General features: G+C 40.3%; 2 protein-coding genes across 25 annotated transcripts in view; both read right to left on the reverse strand.

Moving 5' to 3' along the window:
* Window positions 1-24,849, reverse strand: part of LTBP1 (latent transforming growth factor beta binding protein 1) — a gene marked incomplete at its 5' end in the record, with an annotated part of 437,494 nt that overhangs the window by 140,048 nt on the left and 272,597 nt on the right. For 8 of the 24 annotated variants that reach the window (XM_079721395.1, XM_079721396.1, XM_079721400.1 and 5 more), the window contains 6 exons: window positions 2,515-2,613; window positions 3,436-3,535; window positions 8,190-8,212; window positions 10,374-10,442; window positions 13,367-13,534; window positions 23,096-23,218. In XM_079721395.1, the coding sequence (XP_079577521.1) occupies window positions 2,515-2,613; window positions 3,436-3,535; window positions 8,190-8,212; window positions 10,374-10,442; window positions 13,367-13,534; window positions 23,096-23,218 (582 nt within the window). Of the gene's footprint in view, window positions 1-2,514; window positions 2,614-3,435; window positions 3,536-8,189; window positions 8,213-10,373; window positions 10,602-13,366; window positions 13,535-23,095; window positions 23,219-24,849 lie in introns of all 24 variants that reach the window. The other 16 variants (XM_079721384.1, XM_079721389.1, XM_079721405.1 and 13 more) reach the window with 5 other exon arrangements.
* LOC307064093 (GA-binding protein alpha chain-like) lies at window positions 4,970-6,335 on the reverse strand (the record flags this gene model as incomplete). The annotated part of the gene is given in 2 exon segments (XM_079720579.1): window positions 4,970-6,143; window positions 6,145-6,335. Coding segments are annotated over 2 exon segments (1,365 nt in total).

Here is a 24,849-nt window from a genome sequence, read left to right on the forward strand (position 1 = left end):
TTACATCCACAATTTTGAGAAAATGGGTAAAAGTTTTTGGTTTTTTAAAACATATAAAAGCTGTATGTGTCTAAGGTGTACTTGATATTTTAATATGTATACATTGTGAAATGATCACCACAGTCCCACTAATTAACACATCTGATCAAGCACATGTCTATTGGAAATGATGCATGTCATGTTTCTGAAGAGGTGAAATTCTAAGGGAGGCTGTACACTCCTCTATTAGCTTCTCCTGCCAACCTCATTGCCAGCCTCATCCTGCAATGACATCAGGAACTTAAGCTGCTGTGATACATCTTAGTGATATTTTCTCTGATTATAATACTATATTTCCACACAAGAATATGTGGAATACACAAAAAATTCTAAAATGAAACAACACCCGAACATCTCAGACCCCACCACAAAAAATAATCACTGTTAATATCGTGGCATTGGTGGTATAGTGGTGAGCATAGCTGCCTTCCAAAAAATAATCACTGTTAATATCTGGTGTATTTTCTTCTAGAATTTTCTCAATGTATGTATGTCTCTTTTTTATATTTATATTCTCCTTCAGATTCTTTTCCATTATAGGTTATTACAAGGTATTGAATATAGTTCCCTGTGCTATACAGTAAATCCTTGTGTTTTTCCGTTTGTTTTAAAATTTTTATTGGAGTATAGCTGCTCTACAATGTTGTGTTAGTTTCTACTGTACAGCAAAGTGAATCAGCTATACATATTTGGTTTAATACATGGTATCCTTTTTTTTTTTTTTTTTTTTTGCTGAACGTGGGCCTCTCACTGTTGTGGCCTCTCCCGTTGCGGAGCACAGGCTCCGGATGCGCAGACTCAGCGGCCATGGCTCACGGGCCCAGCCGCTCCGCGGCATGTGGGATCTTCCCGGACCGGGGCATGAACCCGTGTCCCCTGCATTGGCAGGCAGACTCTCAACCACCGCAGCACCAGGGAAGCCCTGTATCCTTCATTTTTATATACTTCATCTTGTATTTAACAATATCTTGTGACCATTTTCTGAGAGATTTTAATAAAAATTCTTCAAAAATACTGTAGCATTTGATGGTAGCATACTGTTTCAATGTAGATATAATTATCTATTTCCCTATAGTTAAATACTTAGGTTTTTTTGTTTCTATTTCTCTATTATACATGGTGATGTGGTAAGTGTCCATTTATATAAACCATTACAACAGTTTGGGGGGACGTTATTTCCTTATACTAGTTATTTTAATATGGGATACTGACTAAACAGTCTTGAAGATTTTTTAAAGTTCTTGACACATATTGCCAGTTTGTGCTTTCCAGAAAAGTTGAACTAGTTTACATTCCTTTCAGTAATGTGTGAGAGCCTCAATTTCACTCTAGTAAAAATTAAATACTAATTTGTTAAGAATAAAGAATTCTCATTTTAATTTGCACTTCTTTGACTACTCGTAAAGTTGAAATTTCCTATTACATATATGTTTCTTGGTATGTTATCTATGAATTACCTGATTACATTATTTCCATTTTTCTACCAGCATTTTTTTTTTTTTTTTTTTGTGGTACGCGGGCCTCTCACTGTTGTAGCCTCTCCCGTTGCGGAGCACAGGCTCCGGACACGCAGGCTCAGCGGCCATGGCTCACGGGCCCAGCCACTCCGCGGCACATGGGATTCTCCCGGACCGGGGCACGAACCCGTGTCCCCTGAAACGGCAGGTGGACTCTCAACCACTGCACCACCAGGGAAGCCCCTATCGGCATTTTTATTGCTGATGTGTAAGACCTCACTATACATTAAGGATATTAACTTTTAGGCTGTTGGCTACAAATTATGATAAATCTTTATAATTTGTCACTAATGATTAAAATAATATATGTTTATTATAAAGAATTTTAAAATATATAAAAATACATTGGAGAGCATAAATGTTATCCATGATCCTATCAACTGGGGATGGTTAAACACTGTGATGAACTTTTTCTGTTTGTAAACATTTAAAAAATAAAATTGGAATCACTGTGTTCTATATTTCTTAATATTTTGCCATAAGCATCTCCTCACAACATTAAATACTTTAAAAACATTTATAGCTATGTGATATTCCACTGCATATGTACCATAACTTGTTTAAACATATTCCTCCTTTAAACAGTATTTAGATTATTTCCAAATATTTGCTCTTATGACTAACTCTGCCATGAGCAATCTTGTGATACATGTGATACAGTTTTTTTTTTTTTTTTTTGTGGTACACGGGCCCCTCACTGTTGTGGCCTCTCCCACTGAGGAGCACAGGCCCTGGACGCGCAGGCTCAGCGGCCATGGCTCACGGGCCCAGCCGCTCTGCGGCATGTGGGATCCTCCCAGACCGGGGCACGAACCCGCGTCCCCTGCACCGGCAGGCGGACTCCCAACCACTGCGCCACCAGGGAAGCCCCATGTGATACAGTTTTGACACTACATTTAAAATGAAGTTCATATCCACGTCTCCTCCACAGGCTCTGTGACGTCGATACTGCACCTACCTGTTACTTGAGTAGGTGCAATGACTTGGCTGGCGCTTGATGTTGAAGCTTCAGGAGCTACTTCCACAGGCACAGGAGGTGATGTTTTTTCAATCACTACTATACGAGGAAGGGGGGAATAAAATGAAAATTAAAGGCTGTTATGTGCATTGAGATCCCATTTCAAAATGCAAGCATAATTTAATCTAACAACATACCACAGTAATTCTTGGATAGAGGAAACAGCTATGGGTCCCTAAAGCTCATGATATTAGCCTGTAGTCCTGGTTTCAACATGTAGCAAGAATATCTGAGAGCAATTTGGAAGCCAAGAAAAACGACCCTTCATCAAATGATGAACCTCAATAATGTTCTAATAATATATACTACTCCTGACCACAGAAAACAGTGAAAAAATTTTATCGTTACAATACTTATAATATAGTAGTCTCCCCTTATCTGCGGGGGATATGTTCTAAGACCTCCCCAGTGGATGTCTGAAACAGCAGATAGTATCAAACCCTACATATACTATGTTTTTTCCTATACTAACGGGCAGGAAGCATATAGAGCATGGATACTGGACAAAGGGATGATTCACGTCCCAGGCAGGATGGAGCAGCACGGCGTGAGATTTCATCATGCTACTCAGAACAATGCACAATTTAAAATGTATGAATTGTTTACTTCTGGAATTTTCCATTTAATATTTTTGGGCTGCAGCTGACCACAGAAAGTGAAACCAAGGATAAAGAAGGATTGACTGTACCATACTTACACTAACATTATATGAGTATATTAATATACATAAGTGTGTTTCACATTTTACTTCACTTAGTAACTCTCCTGATTAAAACTTTAAAACCAAAGACACAAAAAAATCCTCATCTTACTCTTTTATTCAGAGTACTCTTACAAACAGCACAAATCAACACAGGCTACCTGGAAACTGCGGATGCAGATGAATAGTGGAAATGCCTGGAGAGAGCTGGGGTTGACTAGGCTCAAGTTTGGTTTTCTCTTGATCCAATGAAGGTATTTCCTAGATGGTTGTATTAAAAAGAAGAAAACAGAAAGTAGGAATTTTTAGTTTCTACATATTACTATTTTTATAAATTTTACTCTTAGAAAGGCAACAAATATCACAGGTACACAAAAGCTTGTGCAATTGCTTGAAATTTAAAAAAATGAACCATTGCTCTGCTGCTGCTATACTAAGCCCTTGAGTTTTCCGAGCAGTGCTGATATGTGCACACACCCTCACCCATTTCCCAGGGGCCCAAAGCAAAAGGTCTCTTCAGATATTTTAAACGAATGCCTTGGCTCAGGGGCCCACGTTTGGTCTGGAACAAGGCAAAACTGACCCCAGAGGAGAACTCCACCATCACCTCATTCACATGTGGCTTCTGCCCAAATAAAATGACCAGCCACACTTTGCAGATTAAGTAATGGATACAGGCGTGCCATAACAAAGAACACACAATACATTAAAATACAGTAAGCCAGTCAGTCATTACAGTAACTTTACACCTCCACCTCTCAGAATACTGGTAGTCAAACAGCAACAGAAAAATAGGGACTTGGAGGAACACCTCACACATCCTGTTGACCACTCCTGTCCTCTGGGCCAGAAGCAAAGAAACAGACTGGCACCCAGGGCTCAGTTTCCAGTTACAGCTCCTTAGGGCTCCTGCAGACTGAACAATCGGACTAGGTAAGGATCTGAGACCTCACTCACACCATTGTGGGCCCAGAGCGCTCACATCACCACTCCTGGTTAAAGCCCTCCTTGCTTTAATCACTGTCATCTTCCAGAAAGCTCATTCCCCTGGCCTCTGTTTCCCTTTTACCTTATCACCTTTTCTGCTTTTGGTAAAATAGATGTCCTGCCTGAGTATGTCATCAAAGACCCAATTGTGTAAGCATGAGTGCTTATATGGTAACTCCATTTAGATACTGCACAAATTCCTCAAACCCATCTCTTCCCCAAAGCATCCAGGCTCTGATTCCACCTTCTTCATTCCTATTAACGCCACAGTCATTAACCTGTCCAGGTTTAAAGTCAATTTTTAGTACCCCCTCTTTCATTCCTCATTCCAAGCCCTGCCCATTTCCACTATTCCTTGTATTTGTTCATCTTTTTCCACATCCATAGCCTCTATTACCCTCGTGTGCACTCACTCTCTCATTCTCAGTTTCCTGTGGTCATCTAATCGACCTCTCAAGCTTCCTCTTTCTCCCCATCTCAGTTAATCCTGCTGTGATGTATCTTCTAGAAACATTGAGCACTTATTACTTTTTCCCACATTTCCCCCTCTTCTTTTTTTTTCACAAGAGTATGAAATATTTATAAAAAAATCATGCATCAGATTGTACAGTCTAGAAATAAAAGAAGATTCAAATTCAGTAATAAAGGTAAGAGCAATACTTGCTCTAACATTTAAGAAAGACCTTGGACTCCCAAAAGGTCCTGGGCTCAATTATCCTTTTCTGTTTGCAAAGACGCAGTAGCCAGGGCTACTGCTGTGACTGGCTGGGCAATTCCATGGAGTTGTATCTTTGTTCTTTGTTTCTTCTGTTCACATTCTGTGACCAAATGGTTCAACTCTGCTGCACTGTATCCAATAAGAGTCTTCAAGTCACAGACAAACTTGTAGACAAATCTCTTGCCTTGAACTTTACAAATCATGTCCCCATCATAATAATACCTTAATGCACGACTAAGTTTCTCATAGTTCATTGCAGGTTTATTTTTACGTTGTCCCCATTTTTGTGCAACCAATTCGGGCTGATTTAGCTTAAATTCTCCTTCATCACCAACCCAAGAAATGCAATCTCGAGCATCCTTGTCAGTAAGAAGTTCTAGCAAAAACTGCCACAGTTGGATTTGGCCGTTGTTTCCTGTTCTGTTACCAGGTGAACTTCTATCTTCTCCTGAAATCCTTGGAGCTCTTTGTACTTTAGCTGCCTTTGCACTACTATTTATAGCTTTAATGGCTGTTGGTGTAGCAGACTGCACTGATGCTGGAATAATTTGCACAGGTTGATCAACTGTAGCTATCTCATTCATCTGTTGTTCTTGGCTTGCCAATACATATTTTCGAAGAAGTTCCAGATGACTCCAGAGAATTTCTCCCCGAGGAACCCGCTGAAAAAAATCTTCTTGGTTGAGACTACAGAGTTCTCTTCCGGAAATATTCAGTGTAGTGAGGTCTATCTCGGTCTTGCTGAATTTCTTCATTACCCAAACCACCCAACGCAGGACTTGGTCTGTGGACCACTGTATGGGATCATAGGGTACCCCAAGACGTTCTTGCTCCTTCCTATAACCTTCCAGAGCAGCAGCCCATCTCTTCACTTGTTCTGAGGTTTCATCTGAAATGGTTGTAATGTGTTTTGTGCCATCAAGAGTTATCACTTGAGCTTCCTCAACAAGATGTGCTTCTGCTTCGGCACGGTGGGCATCTGGATCAATACCTACTTCAACTGTTTGCGCAGGTTTAACAATTTCCAGGATGTTTAGCTTTGGTTCAATTCCTTGGTAAGAAATTACCTGAACACTAAGCTGTACAGGTCCATCTGTCTTTACTCCTTGGTCAAATAAACTTCGTTCTGGATCCAGCTGGATATCTTGCAGGCAAATTTCAAATTTCCAAAGAACACTGCAGTCTTGGTTTTAGTAGTTTCTTCAAATTGCCTATTGGCTCACTGATGTCTATGGCCGGGCTTACACATTCAGCTGGAGTGTAGGTTTGTTCAACAATGCTTGCTTCCGTGCACTCTGGCTTCTCTGTTCCATCAATCTCCACTTCTATCAGCCCCTCTGCTTCTCTTTTCGTCATGATTGAAGTATTTCAAAAGCTGACCCCTCCACTTCCTCCTCCTGTTTGGCTTCTGTCTCACCTAGAGCCGTCCGGTCGCCGACTGTCTCCGAGACGCTTCCTGTCCGGTGAGTCTCCTCCTCTTCTTAAGGATACAGACTAGCTTTTCTATTATCTATTAAAAGGTGACCCCAGTCAGTCTCAACTGCACCCCCACCCCCTGCAGCCCATGGTCAATGCTAGCAAGAAGCAGACATGACCAGATGTGAGTCCACTCCCGCAGCTTACAGACAGAATTCCACACCTGCCCCCCGACTCCCCGCCCCCAGCAGCATGGGGCGGCCGACTTCCTACTTCCTAACCAATGTCACTTCTCCACTTGACAAGTTCGGTCCAGTTGAGGAGGAGGGGATTTCCCCACCTACTGCAACTGCAGTTTGGTGTTCCAAGCCTCCCAAAGCAGCTTCCCCCCGCCAAGTCCTCTTTCTAATGGAGCCTCTCCTGCTCTCCTAACTGACCTCTTGCTGTCCCCTCCCTCACTGCACCTATGTGCACGTAATTTCCCATCAAGGGACCACCCTGCTTTCTCTTCATCAATCTTTAATATCGTGAGACCTCTGCAAAAAGTCAAGACCGCAAAGCCTATGGCTGCATGTTCCCCACTGCCTCCTCTCCAAATAAACTTCAGGAAAAGTACACAAGCAAATTCTCAGGCCCTCTTTCAGATCCTTTATGAACTCAATCATAAACAGAGGAGAACAAAATCAGATAAGATGAAGTTGTCAGGGAGCTTGGCTGGCCCACTCATGGGCTAAAGGATTCCTCCCACTCATCACCCAGAACGCAATTCAAAATCAACAAAATTGCAAACTACTGTACAGCACTGATCTTTGGAAATGCTACCCAAGAGCTGCAAATATGCATGCAAAATATGCATATCTGTTGTACTTCTTTGGGGGTCAATATAATGTAACATTTTTCCTTATTGGATGCTATCAGTCTAAAATCGTTCCTTTTTTCTAGATTCTTTCAGCACTTTCAACACTTATGTTATTCTATCCCCCTATTTATAAGCTAAAGGTTTAAAAAACTATTTGTAATAATTCACATATGTATATGACCCATCTAAATCCTAACAATTACTGCAATCTTGCCAACTGAATGAACACTACACAAATGTATAAACATTTAATAATTACCTAATTTTCATGTTACCAATAAAGAAATATTCAGACAAGGAACAATATTACATAAATAAGACAGAGCTCCAGCAAATGCCAGTATTTTCTACTGATAAATCTCACAATTCATAGCCTTTTTCTGGTGCCAAAAAAAGATAGATTAAAATTTCTCTAAAATTTTAAAGAAGCAATATCCCAGCATTTGATTATAAATTTCAAGGGTAAGCTCTGCTCCTACTCCAATTTAACTCAAACATGCACGTCAAATATTAGTTGAACTAAGAAGTAACATCACTCAGTATATATATGCACTCCGAGAATACACAATTACATAAACATGTCAGAACCTTTCTTTCCATAGATGGTCCAGGCCATGAACTGACTCCTTGAATTTCATTTAGGCCCCTGATTCCCATCAGTCCTATCGTTTTTTTCTCCCTAGATTTAAGTTCCATGAGAACAAGGAGTTTTGTCTGATTTGTTTTCTACTGTTTTCCTAACATTCAGAGTAGTGCCAGTTATACAGTAGGTGCTCAATAAATATTTATTGAATGAATGAATGCTATATTTCCTTAAACCAAATAATGCATAATAGACATGTTACTGTATTTAAGTCTTAAAAAATCACACATAATCTAGAAGAAAGTCATTTTGAAGGTAACAAAAGGCGACTTGCAAACAATGAATAAATTACCTTCTCAGGAGGTACAGTTGCCACTAAAATCAAAAAAGAAAGAAGGACATTAGTACAATTTTAGACAGTCCACTACAAAATATTTCATTTTCTAAAAAAGCAACAAAAGTTCAGTATGTCTCCAACAGGATTAAGAATCAAACTAAATCAAATGCAGAATTATGGTCATCTACCATTTTGGAGAATTTTACACGAATGACAGGGGAAAAGTATCTGTGCTACGTCATTCCTCAATTACAGGAGATCAGGTAGCAGATGTGATGAAGTTCTTTCCAACTCACTTGCTAACTAAAAAAGTTAAAGGAGGCAACACTTCCTGGTACATTGTTTCATGCCTAATCTCAACTTTGTAGAACTTCCCACACCTTGGAAAACAAACATATTCATTATATTTATCCTTAACATAATAAATAATGTTTGAAATGCTTTCTGATGTCACTGTTAAAAAAGAACGCCCTATTTCAATAAGAGACCAAAGAAAGGGTGCTGCATTCTTAGTGCATAGTGATCTTTAATGAAGCCCTGTGAGCATTTTCAGGAAGATATGCTAACAAGATCATGAAAAAAATCACAAGCCAGAAAGATCCAATGAGAGATTAGCATCAGTATGTTGAACAAATCACAGATTACACCATCAACGACATTATTATAGGGAGTGGGAGTGATTATGCCTTTCTATTTTGAAACACTTTTCAAAAATCAGTATGTAGAATTAGTCCTTAAGCCTTAGATCAATAATCACAGGGATTTTTCTCATGAGTCAACGTTTCTATAAACATTAGTATAAAAGGTAGATGCATTAACTTGTAAAACCTATCAGGGCACCAGATTGTTACCACTGCTGCAATGTTCTTGTGGTTAGAAAAAGTCAACTAACCTTCTATCCTGTCTAACCCACCACCAAGAAACTCTTGAGGCAGAATCTGGACCACAGCCCATTTCCTCCTGCTTGTGCCAAGGCGGAGAAGGTGCAAACATCTGGCCAAGTGCACAGGAGCAAACTGGCCAGCACTGTCAATTCTAGGTGAGGTCCTACCTCGTCTGCCTAACCAAGGAGAAATGCAGCAAGTGAGAGAGGGCAATAAAATAGGCTAGAACACACAGAGGTTCAGAGCCCTGAAAAGAGACCTCTCTTCCTTGCCAAGCTCCCAGCGCCTCACTAACCTGGGCACCTTCTCCCCTCACAAAACCCATAAATGGACACCCTGAATTCTGACCTAAGAATCAAGTGTGAAAGGCCAACAGGAGCTTTATTAAAGCCAATACCTATTCCACACAAGCTAAGATTTTTGTTCCTCCCATCTGAGGTGAGCACTTTTGTGGTGACAAAGATATTCAAAGTATTGGACATGCTGGTCTCTATGGAGAGACTGAGATAGATAATCCCTCTTTCCGAACCAGAGAGTCAAAGCCCCTTGTCTCTAGTCTCCCTCTGGAGTAGGCAGCCTTAACCACTTCCTCGGAAAAATGTGCTCCTTGGTCATATCACATACTCTTTGTATGACACCTGCAAGTCAGTTGCTCTAAGTCTTGGTTTCTCAAAATGTAAATTAAAAGACTTCACTAGGTGATCTCCAAGATCTCTTTCACTGATCCTGTCTTTCTTCATTTTGCTTCCCCTTATCCCTGACTGCCTGTGAGACTCTATTTCATGGACGCTCAGTTGACGCTTTAACTTTTTTAAGTCTATGGATTCCATTTTTTAAAGTAAATACATATTTATTAAATGGCCCTGTAGACACAAAAGTGAATTCAGGCTACTCCCTGAAAAATGTGAATCACTCTCCAGGAATAAACACCAAGAAAAAGTAGCTCCCAAACACAAGACAATGTCCTGAGATGACCGTGGAATACTGCCACCTGCTAGGTGCATACTACTCTGCAGCAGTGGTTCTCAATCAGGAGTAATTCTGCCCTCAGAGGACACTTAGTGATACTTGGACACCTTTTTGGTTGTAGCAACTGGGAGGGGGAGGGTGCTACTGGCTTCTAGAGGTTAGAGGCCAAGGATGTTGCTAAACATACTACAATGCACAGAGCAGCCCCTCACATCAAAGAACTATCCACCCCAAATTGTCAATAGTGCCGAGGCTGAAAACCCCTGTTCTAGAGGTTATAAGCAGGGAAACCAAAGCAAAGACCCACAGACAGATGGCTAGGTCCGTGATCCATTTCCACTCTCACCTTCTGGCTCCGCCGCTCCTGGCCCCTGTTCCCGGGAGAAGGTCAGGGCCTCCACTGGCTCTTCCTTGGCTGGGAGAGGTGGAGGATGAGTACTTTTAGCAACAGGTTGAGTGTTCTTTGGCTTGACAAATACAGGTCCTTTACCTACATGGTGATGGATTGGCCTGCGTCTATGAACGCCAGATACCGTATAACCCATTCCACCAGGACAGATTTCCTTAAAAGCAGCTAGATTTGGGATGGGAAAATATTCCTTTTAAAAATCTAAAAGTGCAAACTTATACAGAGGAAAACAGCATGATGAATATCTCTTAATAAATCATCACTAATATAGTTACATTTAAAAACTTCAAAAACAGATGCAAAATGCTTGAATTTCTGTCAAACTTGCATATTTACAGAAAAAACCGAACCCTTTCTTTTACTAAACATTTCTCCATCTGTTAATTCCTTATCCTACCCAATCAGAATTTTATATATATATATATATAGCATATATAGCATATAGAGAGCACATATTTTATATATATTAACATATGTCAGCTACAAATTAGGAGATAGCATACATATCATGTTTTCTATTTAATATTCTATATCACATCATGTATCATGTATTACACACATAAAATATATGTAATACATTAGATTTTTAGGTACAGAACATACTATATATATTATATATATCTCAGGGAGAGTGTAATATCAGCAAAAATCAGACTGTTCCCTCTTGCTTTGGTCTAATTTCACTAGTTATTAACCAGGAACTCAGTAACATCTAAGTTAAATGACTAGCAAGAAGGTTGAAAAAGAAAAAGAAATCACTATGGAGGGAAATGAGGTGCTGAAATCATCCTAATTTGTTTCCAGTTGAAGAAACCAAAGGACTCAGCCAGGATGGAGGTTATCAGCTGATATGGGGAGGCTGGTTAAGAAGGACTGAAACAGGGCAAGTGGCTTTGAAGAGAGATTCTCAGGATGGTGAAAAGGAATCCAGCGAAATACACATGCTAAAGGGATGATGGGTAGAAATAAAGGAAAAAAGGACACGCCAAGTTAGAATGTAGGTATTTTCAAGGAGAGGGACGACAAGTGAGCAAAAGCCTGACCATGACCAACTGGTCGAATTATCCTGAGGGCTAGGAAATATTCTATGCCCTGGAACTGCTATTCCCGCCAGGAAGGTGGTTTTGTATGCTTTAAAAAAAAAAAAAAAAAAAAAAGGTTGACTGGGGACCTGTGATTTGCTAGCCTCCATTGCATAATTGCCAGGAATGAGTCAAGGGGAAAGACAAGAGAGGCAAGGCAGTGTGTGGCCCAAGGAGGAACAATCCACCTAAGCCCTTTGGTGTCAGCGCTGGAGGCAAGTTACCAAATGCAGACACCAAGGAGCTCATGGTCAACGTTTTTATTTCTACTTTTAAAACTGAAAGTAAAATAAGTCACTTTTCACTTCCACTGAACAAGAGATCTCCTCTTGATGTTCTGGATCTAAAATTAGCTCTTGGTAAAAATAAAACCCCCAAATACTCCTTAAAACATGCTAAAATTTGTTTTTCTAAGGATCACACATTAAATGGTAGAACCTCATTTTTATGTTTAACTATGAAATACAATTTTCATGTGGAATAGATGTTTCTAGCAAAAATGTTTTTCTATCAAATATTTGAAGCATGAATGAACTAAACATTACTCTTATGAAAATCACCATACATCCAAAAACTGGTTAAGTATCAAAATTTTATCTTTAATATTATTTTCAAACTTAGTTACTGCACTTTATGGAAAAGTCTTCCAGTGTTACATTTACCTTCTTGATTTATGCTTCATGTAAGGGTTACAAAAGCTATCAAAATTGAACTTAAAGTGGGTCTGTGAATTATCAAGATCATGAATTTAATTGATGATTACTTTTTAATACTGAGAGGATCAGATCCCACAGGAGGATACTAGGGCCTTCTGGAGATGTGTCAAGTTACCCAGTAAACCAAACTACCATCAACATTATACTGTCTCTGCTTTACCAGTTCTTTCTGATCCTAGCCATCAACAAACGTGGCACATGATAGTTAAATTTATATTTACAACTTGTCTGCAACAGTGCAAGTTATAGGCTTAAGACATTAAATGGCCCTGTGAGAGTCAATACACTTCCCTATGTGGGAAGCACCTTATGGAACAAGAAACTGAGTAGACATTTTTTATGCCTACCCCATGCCAGTGAAATTGGGGCCACTCCTTTTTTGATAATATCATGCCCAGTATTTTCAGGTATATTTCTTTCTCTTCTCTTTAACTCTACTTGACCCTGCTTGAGAAGCTGGTGACTCCCTGGTATAAGCAAGGCACTTAGATAAATTTATGCTTTCAGGGCATTAGGCCATTACGTACTCAGCTGAAGGATAAAGAATCATCACTTCTTAATATTCAGCTCCCACCCAGAAGTTCATGGGAGCTTTGGCAGGATCTGCCCTTGAGTTATTAATCTTCATAGCATAAATTCAATCAATCATATTCATAGTGAATATAATTTTCTCCATTTCCAACTGGAGAAATCAAGCACAATGTTCTTAACAGGACCTGAGAGGCACCTGTTCAATACATGAGTGAAAGAGTTAAACTGCACCAGGTCTAGTCGCTGTGCAGGCGGTGAGCAACCATCAGGAAAGTGCAAGTCCAACAGGGCCTTCTGGTCTCTCCACACTTTCAAACAACAGACTTAGGGCCCTAGAAGCTACGGATAAAACGCAATGGCTTTTCTTAACATCCAAAAGGAAGTCTAATGTTACACACAATGGGAAAAGCTCTTTGCATGTAATTTTTTCCACTGATTCAACCTCATGTGTTCACGGTTTTTACAAAAGGGATAAAAACACATCGCATTATTAATAACTAATTTTAAAGTCAGAAACCACAAATAACCCAAGCTGCCCAAATCATCCTGTGTGCTTGTGTGGCCAGGAGTGAATGTGAGCACACAGTGGGGCATGTCTTACCTGTGCCTGGAAGGGGACATTTCTCACAGTGTGGGCCCCAGGCCTTGCCCACACTACAACAGCAGAGCTGCTTGGTGAGATGAACAGACAGGGGGTGCATACACTGCCTTCCGGAACTGACAAGTCGGTAACAGGGCCCTTTCTCCTCAGAGATCACAGGGGTATCCGCTGAAGCAGAGAGATAAGGCCTGACGTCACCCAAGAAACGACAAAAACCAGTTCGACATTTCACATAATAGTAAAATGAACCTAAAAGTTTGGATTAGAAGTCATACTTCAGAATAAATCTGTCTAGATGTAGGGCATTACCCTTCTGGATTTAGGGTCAGTTGACCAAATGAGTTTGAAGAGTCAGGACATCAAACGTCCCTGTCTCTGTCTAGTCCCTTCTTCCATTTTAGTAAGTGTTGAAAATCAACTATGTGTGCGTGAGTGAGAACAAATAATTTCAACCAAAATAAACCTGCCCAAATAAACCTAACTATAAAACCTAATTATCAAAATCTCTACCTCATTTGTTGTCTTGTATTTAGCTATAAGAGAGGTAGTTCTGGGCTTCCCTGGTGGCGCAGTGGTTCAGAGTCCACCTGCCGATGCAGGGGACATGGGTTCGTGCCCCGGTCCGGGAAGATCCCACATGCCGCAGAGAGGCTGGGACCATGAGCCATGGCCGCTGAGCCTGCGCGTCCGGAGCCTGTGCTCCGCAACGGGAGAGGTCACAACAGTGAGAGGACCGCGTACCGCAAAAAAAAAAAAAAAAAAAAAAAAAAAGAGACGTAGTTCTAGGGCAGAATTTGGTAAACAGCCAGGTATCATGGAAAGTCAGGAACTGAACATAGTAGATACTACAAATCAGCTATCACTCTTCTTGCTTGGAGGACCGTGAAAGCCTGCAGGGTCCTATCTGGTCTCATCCTAGGCTAGCAACCAGCAAATGGGAGGCAGAGGACAGCTTCTGACTGGCAATGCCACACAAGGCCCCGGTCCAGCCAGACAGCACACCAGAGAAGGAGGAGATGACATCCTCAACCCCTCAGGAAACATCACAAAAGCACATCAGCCCATAGTCATCCAATACTTAAGTCCTCATTCTGATTCTTCTTCTATAAATTTAGTAGATGAGACTTCATTAATCTAACAGCTACTGGGCACATAGGGCAAATATGAGAATAAGAAAGACACACCCCTGCCTTCACAAAGATCATTTTCTAGAGTAAATGTGCATGCATGGAGAATGTTCTACAGATCCAGTTCCAGGCCAAGTCAACACTGCTGAATAGACCAAGCTTGATGGTCACCTCTCTGTTCATTCCCCATGTCAACAAAAGCTCTTCTCTACTGCATCACTGTCCAAATGAGCTTTTCCCAATTTGCCTTTCCCTTACCCAATTCCTCTAGCACCTGGCACTTCCAAATCACCTTCCTTTCCTGCTCAGAGCTAAATTTTCATTCTCACAAAATGACTGACATCTCCGCTACCAGAAACAACCTGATTCAATGAAAGCACTACAGCACAGTGAAGAGAGCAAGGGTTTTTAGAGCCAGACAGACCTGGGCTCACATAGTGGGTCTACCACTTGCCAGCAACATAACCTAGGGAAGTCACTTCGACTGGCTGCAATGGTTTATGTGTCAACTTGACTGGGCCACAGAACTTAGATAGCTGGTCAAAGACAGGTCTGAATGTTGATGTGAAGGTATTTTTCACGTGAGATTAACATTTAAATTAGTAGATTTTGAGTCAAGCAGATGACTCTCCGGGATGTGGGTGCGCCTTATCCAAGCACTTGAAGGCCTTAGGAGAAAAAGAGACTGATCTCCCCAGAGGAAGAAGGAATTTTGCCAGCAGACAGCCTTCAGACTCTGGCTGCAACATTAGCTGTTCCCAGGACCTCCAGGCTGCCAGCCTACCCTGCAGATTGGGGCTTGCCAACCTCCACATTCATGTGAGCCAATTCCTTAAAAATCCCTTTTCATCCACCCACGCTATTGGCTCCATTTCTCTGGAGAGAATGCTAACTAATACACTGGCTGAGCCTCAATAACTCCCTCACTTACAGGTGACAAGCTCAATGTATAGACTCAAAATATCATACGCTAAACGTTTGGTTCAGAGTAGACACAATATACACATCAGCCTGCCTTATTAATAAAAGCAGGTATCTCCATCCTCTCAAGGGCATTTGTACACGACGTGATCACTGCTGCAGTGGTAGAGTTTCAACAAAGTGAAAACAGTTGAAAAAAGGATATGGGTGAATTGGAGGGGGGGTGCACAGGAGACCTTCCTAAGGCTTCAAAACTTAGTTCCTCTAATACGGCCAGGTTTGCCCAAGATCACTAAAAACGTGGTAAAAGGGAGAAGTTTGAGTCTTTTTCTCTCCCTTCTCCTACTCACTTTCTGGAGTCTGTGCAAGTCAGCTATGAAAGATTAAAGGTCACAGAAGAAAAGTAAAAGAAAATTTATGAGTATGGTTATTACCCCCAAAAGGATAAGTTTCTGGAATGATTGACCAGCACTTATATAGCATATGGGTGTGGGTCTGTCTCTATATATAAGTTGTATAATCTTAAGAACATATACGTAGTTCTAGGATAATCAGCTCACCAAGGATTTGGCTCCAAAATTTCTTCTCCAACCAAAGTGTTTGGAATTCACAACACATATTTCCATAGAAACAACATCAGGTCAACTCACAAGAGCCTATTTTACACGTGGTAGGGATTAATTATAACACTAATAGCATTAAGGTTAGTTCTAGATCCCAAGAACAAGGGCCGTTTACAGCAGAGCAGAGTTTCCCCAAACCCTGGACATTGGCAGACGGTGACACTGGCCCCTTACGCTGACCTGTCCACACTCGCTCCCTGGTATCCACCTCGCCCTCATATCCAGGGTAGTGATACTGCCTTAGGCACCATCCCTGTTACACTTACTCTGCTCCCCTATCCAAGGACTCTACTTTAAAGTAACATATCAGGCCTACCGCCCAGATTAACCCCAAACTCCAAATCAGCAATTCAGTTTTTAAGGGATTAGTATGTGTATTTGTGTGTAAGTGAATTATAAGAGATTGCTTGTTCATTAAAGCAAGTCTCTGGTTGAGGCTCCATGCATGGAGCACACACACACACAGAAAAAGCAAAATTTTAGGCATTTTATCATGTGGAGAATAATGACAGAAGTCAAGCAAGCTAATTCCTCCTCAACATCTTCTCCTGAAAGGTCTCTGTTTTATAGGTTTTTGTCCTTGCATCATTTCCTAACCCAGAGATTCTCCCTAAGTGCTAGGGTACTGGTGTTTTTTTTTTTTTTTCCATGACAGCTTCCAATGCACTTCAAGTGGGGGTTTTTAAGGGAATAAGAATCACTGGCTTACAGAGTCATCAAAATTCAGCTGTTGGTGTTTCAGGGAACATCAGACCATGTTGCAACTAAACATTGTGCTTCACCCCAAGTGCACATAATAATAAGCCATTAACTAATAAAAAAAAATCTGCTCCTTCAAAGATGGAAGAAATCCCAGGAGGAAGCCATTGGAAAGGTCTGGCTTACATACCTAAATTATACTAATGCTCCTATGATTCAAATTTTCTTTGCTCTACAATTATGTGGATCAAAAAGTGTTAATTTATGCCTCCCTCAGATTTCTAACAGGATGTGCCCTTTAAAATGGCCTCTATTTTAATGCCTAAGTCACCTGTTATTCTTTTATCATTTCAAATGACTTATATGGCAATTCACTTATTTCATTAAACACCTCTAGCACTTTCACATTCAACATGACACATAAACCCAGGAACAATATGCTACCTAGAATGATGCATGATTGGTGTTTCTACTGTCTGAGTATCTTTAACCACAGATTGAAAGGCTGGTTGTAAAGGCTAACTCATTCGTATACTACATTTATTATTTAAAATATAATAAACGTGATTATATAGTCTATTGCATCATAAGGATTTACACTATACTAAAAAAAAAAAATCAATATTGCCCAAAGATTGCTAAAGAATTGGTGGAGGGCTTCCCTGGTGGCGCAGTGGTTGAGAGTCCGCCTGCCGATGCAGGGGACACGGGTTCGTGCCCCGGTCTGGGAAGATCCCACATAGCCACGGAGCGGCTGGGCCCATGAGCCATGGCCGCTGAGCCTGCGTATCCGGAGCCTGTGCTCCTCAATGGGAGAGGCCACAGCAGTGAGAGGCCCGCGTACCACAAAAAAAAAAAAAAAAGAATTGGTTGAAATGGGAATGGGTCAGAGTAATGAGGAGGAATTACAAAGCGTGCTGGTAGGTTCATATGTGTAGGTTCCCTGAAATATGGGTTTTGCAGATTGTATTTTCTGTAGGATGTGTTGCTACGATTCAGGTGCACAGATTCAGTTACTCTATATAGAGGGAAAAACATTTCAGAAGCATAAACCCTACTAGAAATGCCACATCAGTCAGTCAAGAAAACAAATCTTTTGCTCCTGGTGACAGACATGGGAAAAATCTTCCAAAGAAATAAACATATAGCTGTATACCCAAGTATAGTATTGAATCTTCACCATATATAGCCAATGCTGATGGTGATTGCATAACAAACCACCGTGAGAAGGTAATATGCTATGGTTCTCACATTTGGGCTCCCCAGTAATGTATTAACCAACTTATACTTAATTATAGGGTCGTACAACCAACTGATTATACTTTCAAAGCCATGCTGCTCTTATCAATTCAAACATAAATGTAAGTAGTATTAAGGAGATATAAATTAACCTGGTACTTGGAACAAGTTGAAAAACAGAGAAGACTTGAGGAGACAGCATATAAGCTAGCCTCTCCTACTAGTTTGTTTTCACTCTCCCCCCCCACAAACACCTCCAATATCCTTATTCACTTCTTGGATGAAATTCCACATTAGAGTTTCATACCATTAAAGCTTAAAGTCCCAATGGGATGAGTGCTGGGATGCAGGTGTGGGGAGCAAGTAACACTGTTAGAAGGAGTCTGAGAGATGACTTTCCTAGGGAGGTAAGAGCCCATAGGCACCCTTTTCAGGAAACGGGTTATTAAAAATAAATTCTGCGAGAACCAAAATTTCAGAAAAACAATGATTCTGAGGCCACTGCAGAGTCAGACCAGCATTTTACAGTGAGACTAAATAGTGGCTCTGCTTAAATAGATGACTTGCTCCTGTCAATTTAGACCAGTTTCCTCTTCCTGATTAAAGGCTCAGCTTGTGGAGTGAGACAAATTGAGTTTCAAATTTGGGCTCTACCGCTTATAGGCTGTGTGACTTTTGGAAAGATCCTTAAACTCTCTGTGCCTCAACTTCTTCATTTCTAAAATAGGAAGAACAACACTTCAAGCCTCATAGAAATCTTGTAAGTATTATATTTGATAATCCATATAAAGTACTCATCACAGTGCCTGGCACTTAGTAAGTAAACAGTAAAGATTACTACATTACTGTCACGGTTTTGGTTGTTACTGCTTTTATATGGGAGCAAACAGTTGGCACAGATCTGTCTGTACAACCTCAAGGCCATGATGCTGTGAGACCACTAAGTGAGGAAAACTATGAGCCTAAGCTGAGACAGCCACGGAGGAGGTGGGAAGAAAGGAAAAGGTAGAAAATAGATTATGAAGATCTAACGACTTTCTTGGAGACCAAAGGAGATGACAGAGTCAGAGGTGACTCAGAGGCTCCCAGCCTCATTTCTGGGGAGAACAACGTCACCATGGACAAAACCACCAAGTCAGGAAGGAAAGCCCATTTTTCTCTCTCTGCTAGAGAGATCTAGCAGTCATTTACCCAATCAACTTTATTAAAAAAAAAAAAGGATCTAGAACTATGAGATCCAATGTGTTAGCCCCTAGCCACATACTACTACTTAGATAAAATTTAAATGAGATACAATTTAAAATTCAATTCCTTAGTCACACCAGCCACTTGTGACTAGTCTTATCACATCAGAAATGTTCTGTATCTGCACTGTCTATCATCACAGAAAGTTCTACTGGACAGCATTGATCTAGCCCAAAAGTCAGCAAATTTTCTCTGTGAAAGGCAAGATAAATATTTTAGGCTTTGTGGTCCATTTGGTCTCTGTTTCAACTTCTCAGCTCTGCCACGGCAGCGTGAAAGCGGCCTTAGACAGTATATAAATGAATGGACATGGCTGTGTTCCAATAAAACTATTTACAAAAACAGACGGTGGGACAGATTTTGCCCACGGGCTATAATTTGCCAATCCCTGATCTAGAACCCTAAAGTTAGAGGCACAAAACCCAATTTTAAACCTCAAATGTCATTTACAAGCTATGTGATCTTGAAAAGTTACTTAAAACTCTCCTAGCTTCAGTTTCCTATTGTGTAAAATAATTCATATCTCATAAGGAAGCTGCAGAAACTAAAAAGAAATGATGTTCATGAATATGACTGGCTTTTCAAAGGGATGAGTTCGGCATCTCATGATTTCCAGAGTTAGGGCAGAAGCACATCTTCTCTCTAACTCTATTTCTGTCAGTGAGCACCAAGTCCATGGGTCAAGAATATTATGAAACAAATTTCACTGAGCAAATATGCAGGCTCAAAATTCTTTTTTTTTTTTTTTTCGGTACATGGGCCTCTCACTGTTGTGGCCTCTCCCGTTGCGGAGCACAGGCTCCGGACACGCAGGCTCAGCAGCCGTGGCTCACAGGCCTAGCCACTCCGCGGCATGTGGGATCTTCCTGGACCGGGGCACGAACCCGTGTCTCCTGCGTCGGCAGGTGGACTCTCAACCACTGCGCCACCAGGGAAGCCCCTCAAAATTCTTTTACCTGGGCCCTTTGAACCTGTGGACACACCCTCCCCAGCATTCATCCTGGAGCTCTTGAATTTCTGAAGAAAATTAATTGCAGCTTAAAAAGTCAGAAAGCTTTCCTACTCCGACTGCACAGGTTATTATACTTTTCTTGGACTGGCTCTGAGAAATCCTGGAGTTTCACCTTTCCCCACAGAGATGTAGGAGCAGGTCTGGAGAATGCTACTGCAGCAACGCCCTGATCCACAGACACAGAGGTCGGAGACAGCAAACGCCAGAACCCTCCTACTTTCTTCTTTCAGCTTGGCTAAGTCAAGGACAGGGTGCGGGCAAGGAGAGAAAGTGAAGTGGTTGCAACCTTTGGCTGCAGTCAAGGAATTCTGAGGGTGTTCACCTCAGCGTATTCGAGAACAGGGAGAGCTTCCCATTGCTCCTCAGCCACTGCCAAGTGCATTTCTTTGAGTTCACAGAGTCAGCCACACCTTTTATGGCCTGGATATGCCCTAAATTCATGCTGCCTGGAGCAAACGTGGTCAATCTTCTCCATCTGCTTCCACGGTCTATCCAAGGCTGTTTTTATATCTTGCAAGAGCATTTACTCCAAATGACAGATAGCTTTGCTCAGTGCCTTTGTGTGTCTGTCTGCGTGTCTGTGCATGCGTGTGTGCACATGTGTGACCCCCGGTCTCCTTCTGCTCCCCCCGTGACTATCAAGGGTACCACCAACTCGCCAGTGCTTTTCCACCCTACTTTGTAAGTATCACCTTCTCCCCTCATTCTTTCTCAAGACATTCCTTCTCTTTAGACTTCCCTATCAACTTCTTCAAAATACGGTTCACCCACAGATCAGACTGGATTGAACCAAGTCACAAATCCTGAAACACTTTACATATCTCTATGATATTACATGTGGTAAATTCAGAGGAAAGAGAAATAAATCTGCCCACTCAATGCTGGTAAAGAGCCCAGGTTTCAACTTCAAACTCTAAACAGGAACATTTAACTAGCAACAAACGTCTCCTAATACTTATCGTTTCAGCTGTTGTAGCTGAACCATAAAATTAAATTATTTATTTTTCAAATACGAATGGATGGTTGTTTAATAAGTTCAGTATTATCTGGGCAACGACAGGGAAAATAAATGCTAAGGAAAGTGTGTTTCAAAAATCTCATTGGCAGTTTCTACAATCTTATTAAAAGCTGGATGTCTGTCCTTAGCTCTAGACATCAGATCTAGTCAAATAAAACACTTTGCGACCAGTCCTCTAAGTGTACCTAATCTACAATATTCAATGTAGTCATTTTAACCAGACTACAAAGCAAATTATTTAAGGAAAAACAAATATTCACATCAAATTCTATGTTCAAACTTTAAAAATGTTTCATGCTTAAATTATACAACTGTATTTACAATACTCTACTCATGTAATTCCAATCAGCCAGAAGTTATCCCTAAATTATCTGGATATTGTCAATGATGTGATTTTTGGCCTGAAATTTCCAAATCCTTGCATCAGTTTTCAAGTGTACCTAGTATGCAAGCATAATTTTACAGTATAATTTTGTCACCCGCCAAAAAAAGCCCTATAATTAGGTGCCTGCCTGCTTTATGATCAGAACTGTCTGTGAAAGAACATGGAAGAACTTATGTGCAAAATTTCCAAATCTGTATGTGACGGGTTTCAAAGGAAAATAGTAGTAATTAGTAACAATGTTCCAAAACACTCAACAAACTCGTCTAAAAGTAATGAATGAGATTGCTATTTTTATTTTATTACATTTGTCTTTATTTCACCATGTCTATCCATCAGCTTAGGGCACAGAGTTAGAGATGCACAGTTAAAAGCAAATGATGGTACCTTCTTGAAAAATATATCTTGATGATATGACAAATTTAAAACTGGGGACCAGAAAGATACAACTTAACATATACCAATGACACATTATAAAAACAGGTAAATAAAAAAAAACTAGCAAGACAAAAATTAATGCAGGATTGCTCTTAACATTATCTCAACAGTTTTCTGCCATACATTAGTTTAAAATGTTTAACCTTTAATCGTATGTGACTTTGAAAAATCTGTTGCATTTACCTACTTTGTAATAATGGGCACAAGTACCTTAAAAATAAGGTAGTCTTAAAAAATTCTGTGTCTGAGCCCTTTACATCTAAAATGCATACATCTCTAATTGTCAGGTGATCTGTATTGATTACACTGGATTAGGTTTTGTGGCAAGAGATCCTTAATAGGATCTTTTTGGAGAAACTACATTTTCTGTACGAATATTAGAACATAAGATTTGATGGAGGATTTTTATCCTTAACAAGTTAAAAAAAATCTTAAAGACAGATTTGTAAGGCAAAATAGTTTAACTTCAGGGACACATATCAGTGGTTTTTGAGGACAACAGAATAGAATATTTGAAATTAGAACTGAATAAAAAAATCTGAAACACAAAGCCTTGCTAACTATTTCCCAGACTCTTCTAACCAAGAAAGTACAGTGAAGCCTCATTAAATCAGACAGAAGTGACTCAGAATTTGGACTAATTAAAGACAGAAGCTGGGACAAAGTTTCACTCCACCTAAATAATGCTTAAAATACTCATGAAGGAAAAATCTGTTTTCATGTCTTAGGTATGCTAATTTTAATTAACTGTTTCTTTGCATAATTCCTCTGTGCGCTTGTTCTCTACCTTAAGTTTAAGCTGTCATTTTTTCTGAACACAATAAAAATGCATTTTTAAAACAAACATAGATTTATTGTAGTATATCAGGCCGCCTCCTCCCTCCTGTCATTTTAATGACATTTTCCTGCATATTTACAATATTTAGTTGACCGCTGAGTATTTACCTTCTTTTGGATACTTCCCCATCCCCCCACCCCCCAAAAAAACAGATGCAAAATAGTAATAAAAAGTGATCATTACTTACGAACACAACTTGAAAAGGTAGGATCTGGCCCAAATCCTATTTTGCAGGTACATCTATAGCTGCCCATGGTATTCAAACACTCACCATTAGGGCACACACCCTGTAGTTGGCATTCATTAATATCTGCAGGAAAACAATTCTTTTAGAAAGAGAAGTCAAGTTCTATGGAACAGATTCTGGCTGTAAATTGCATTCCCTGTCTTTATCAGTATAATACCTCTCAGTTATAGTAAGTAAGAGATGCGAGCAACTTTTAATGCAGCAGCACTTTAATCAAATCAAACATTTACTGAACATCTACAATTTAGCAAATATTTACTATGTACCTACTATGTACCTGGTTCTATGCTAGATATTAGAGACTTACCAGTGAACAAAACTGACCAAAGATGCCAGCCTTCACAGAGCTTATATTTTAGTGTTAGTGTTTTTAAAGTATTATAGGGCATACAGGCAAGGCGAAGACTCTCGCCCTGGAGACACTTATAGTCTAGTTGTGCCTATAACTATGTAAAAATTAAAGAAGTGAAAATCGTTATCACAATCAGAAGAAAGGTCATAAACCTGAAGAAATTAAATTATGAAATTGCCTTATAGACAAATAAGAGCTACTAAAGGAAGGTGGAGGTAAGGGAGACTGCAGCATGGAGAAGGAGGTAAGACTTCATCAGGTGTTGAATTTGGGGAGAAGCCAGATGGATGGGCAGGAAGGGGTGAATGATCTACATGGGTGGACATCAGAGCATGAGCGACAGAGACTGGAGAAGGAAAGGGATCAGGAAATCATGAGTCAAACTGTTGGCTGGAAAAGAAGTTTCAGGAAGGTGAATAGTTGGAAAAAGAGCCGGTTAAAGCCAGGCTAGGTTTGGATGCAATTTTATTGAAAACAGGGAAATATATGAAAGGTCTGTGAGCAGGAGGAAGATATAATCAAGGGCGGGCTCTAGGGAAACACATCTGGCCAGCACATGGCTTGGTGAGATGAGATTAAAAGTTTGATCACTGAAGGAATAAAGCAAGTATGAGACTGGTGACAAGCCAGGTTAGTGAGAATAATCAGGAAGAGAAGGAATGAAGTTGTGTTTTTGTTTGTTTGTTTTTGAAGGAACAACTGACAGTGCATGGTGTTTGGTGTCTGACTGGCCAACATGGCATTGGAGAAAAAGAGGGTAAAAGATGCCGTTGAGGCTTCTAATCTGAGCAAAGAGGAAAAGACACTATTGGTTTTGTAGAAAGCTCTGTGAAGGAAAAAGGCAGATGAAGAGATAAGTTTTCCACATGAAAGAATGCTCAACATCACTAATCATTAGAGAAATGCAAATCAAAACTACAATGAGGTATCACCTCACACCTGTCAGAATGGCCATCATCAAAAAATCTACAAACAATAAATGCTGGAGAGGGTGTGGAGAAAAAGGAACCCTCTTGCACTGTGGGTGGGAATGTAAATTGATACAGTCACTATGGAGAACAGTATGGAGGTTACTTAAAAAACTAAAAATAGAACTACCATATGACCCAGCAATCCCACTACTGGGCATATCCCCTGAGAAAACTATAATTCAAAAAGAGTCATGTACCACAATGTTCATTGCAGCACTATTTACAATAGCCAGGACGTGGAAGCAACCTAAGTGTCCACCAACAGATGAATGGATAAAGAAGATGTGGCACATATATACAGTGGAATATTACTCAGCCATAAAAAGAAATGAAATCAAGTTATTTGTAGTGAGGTGGATGGACCTAGAGAC

Source organism: Hyperoodon ampullatus (assembly GCF_949752795.1).
Source record: "Hyperoodon ampullatus genome assembly, chromosome: 15".
NCBI lineage: Eukaryota > Metazoa > Chordata > Mammalia > Artiodactyla > Ziphiidae > Hyperoodon > Hyperoodon ampullatus.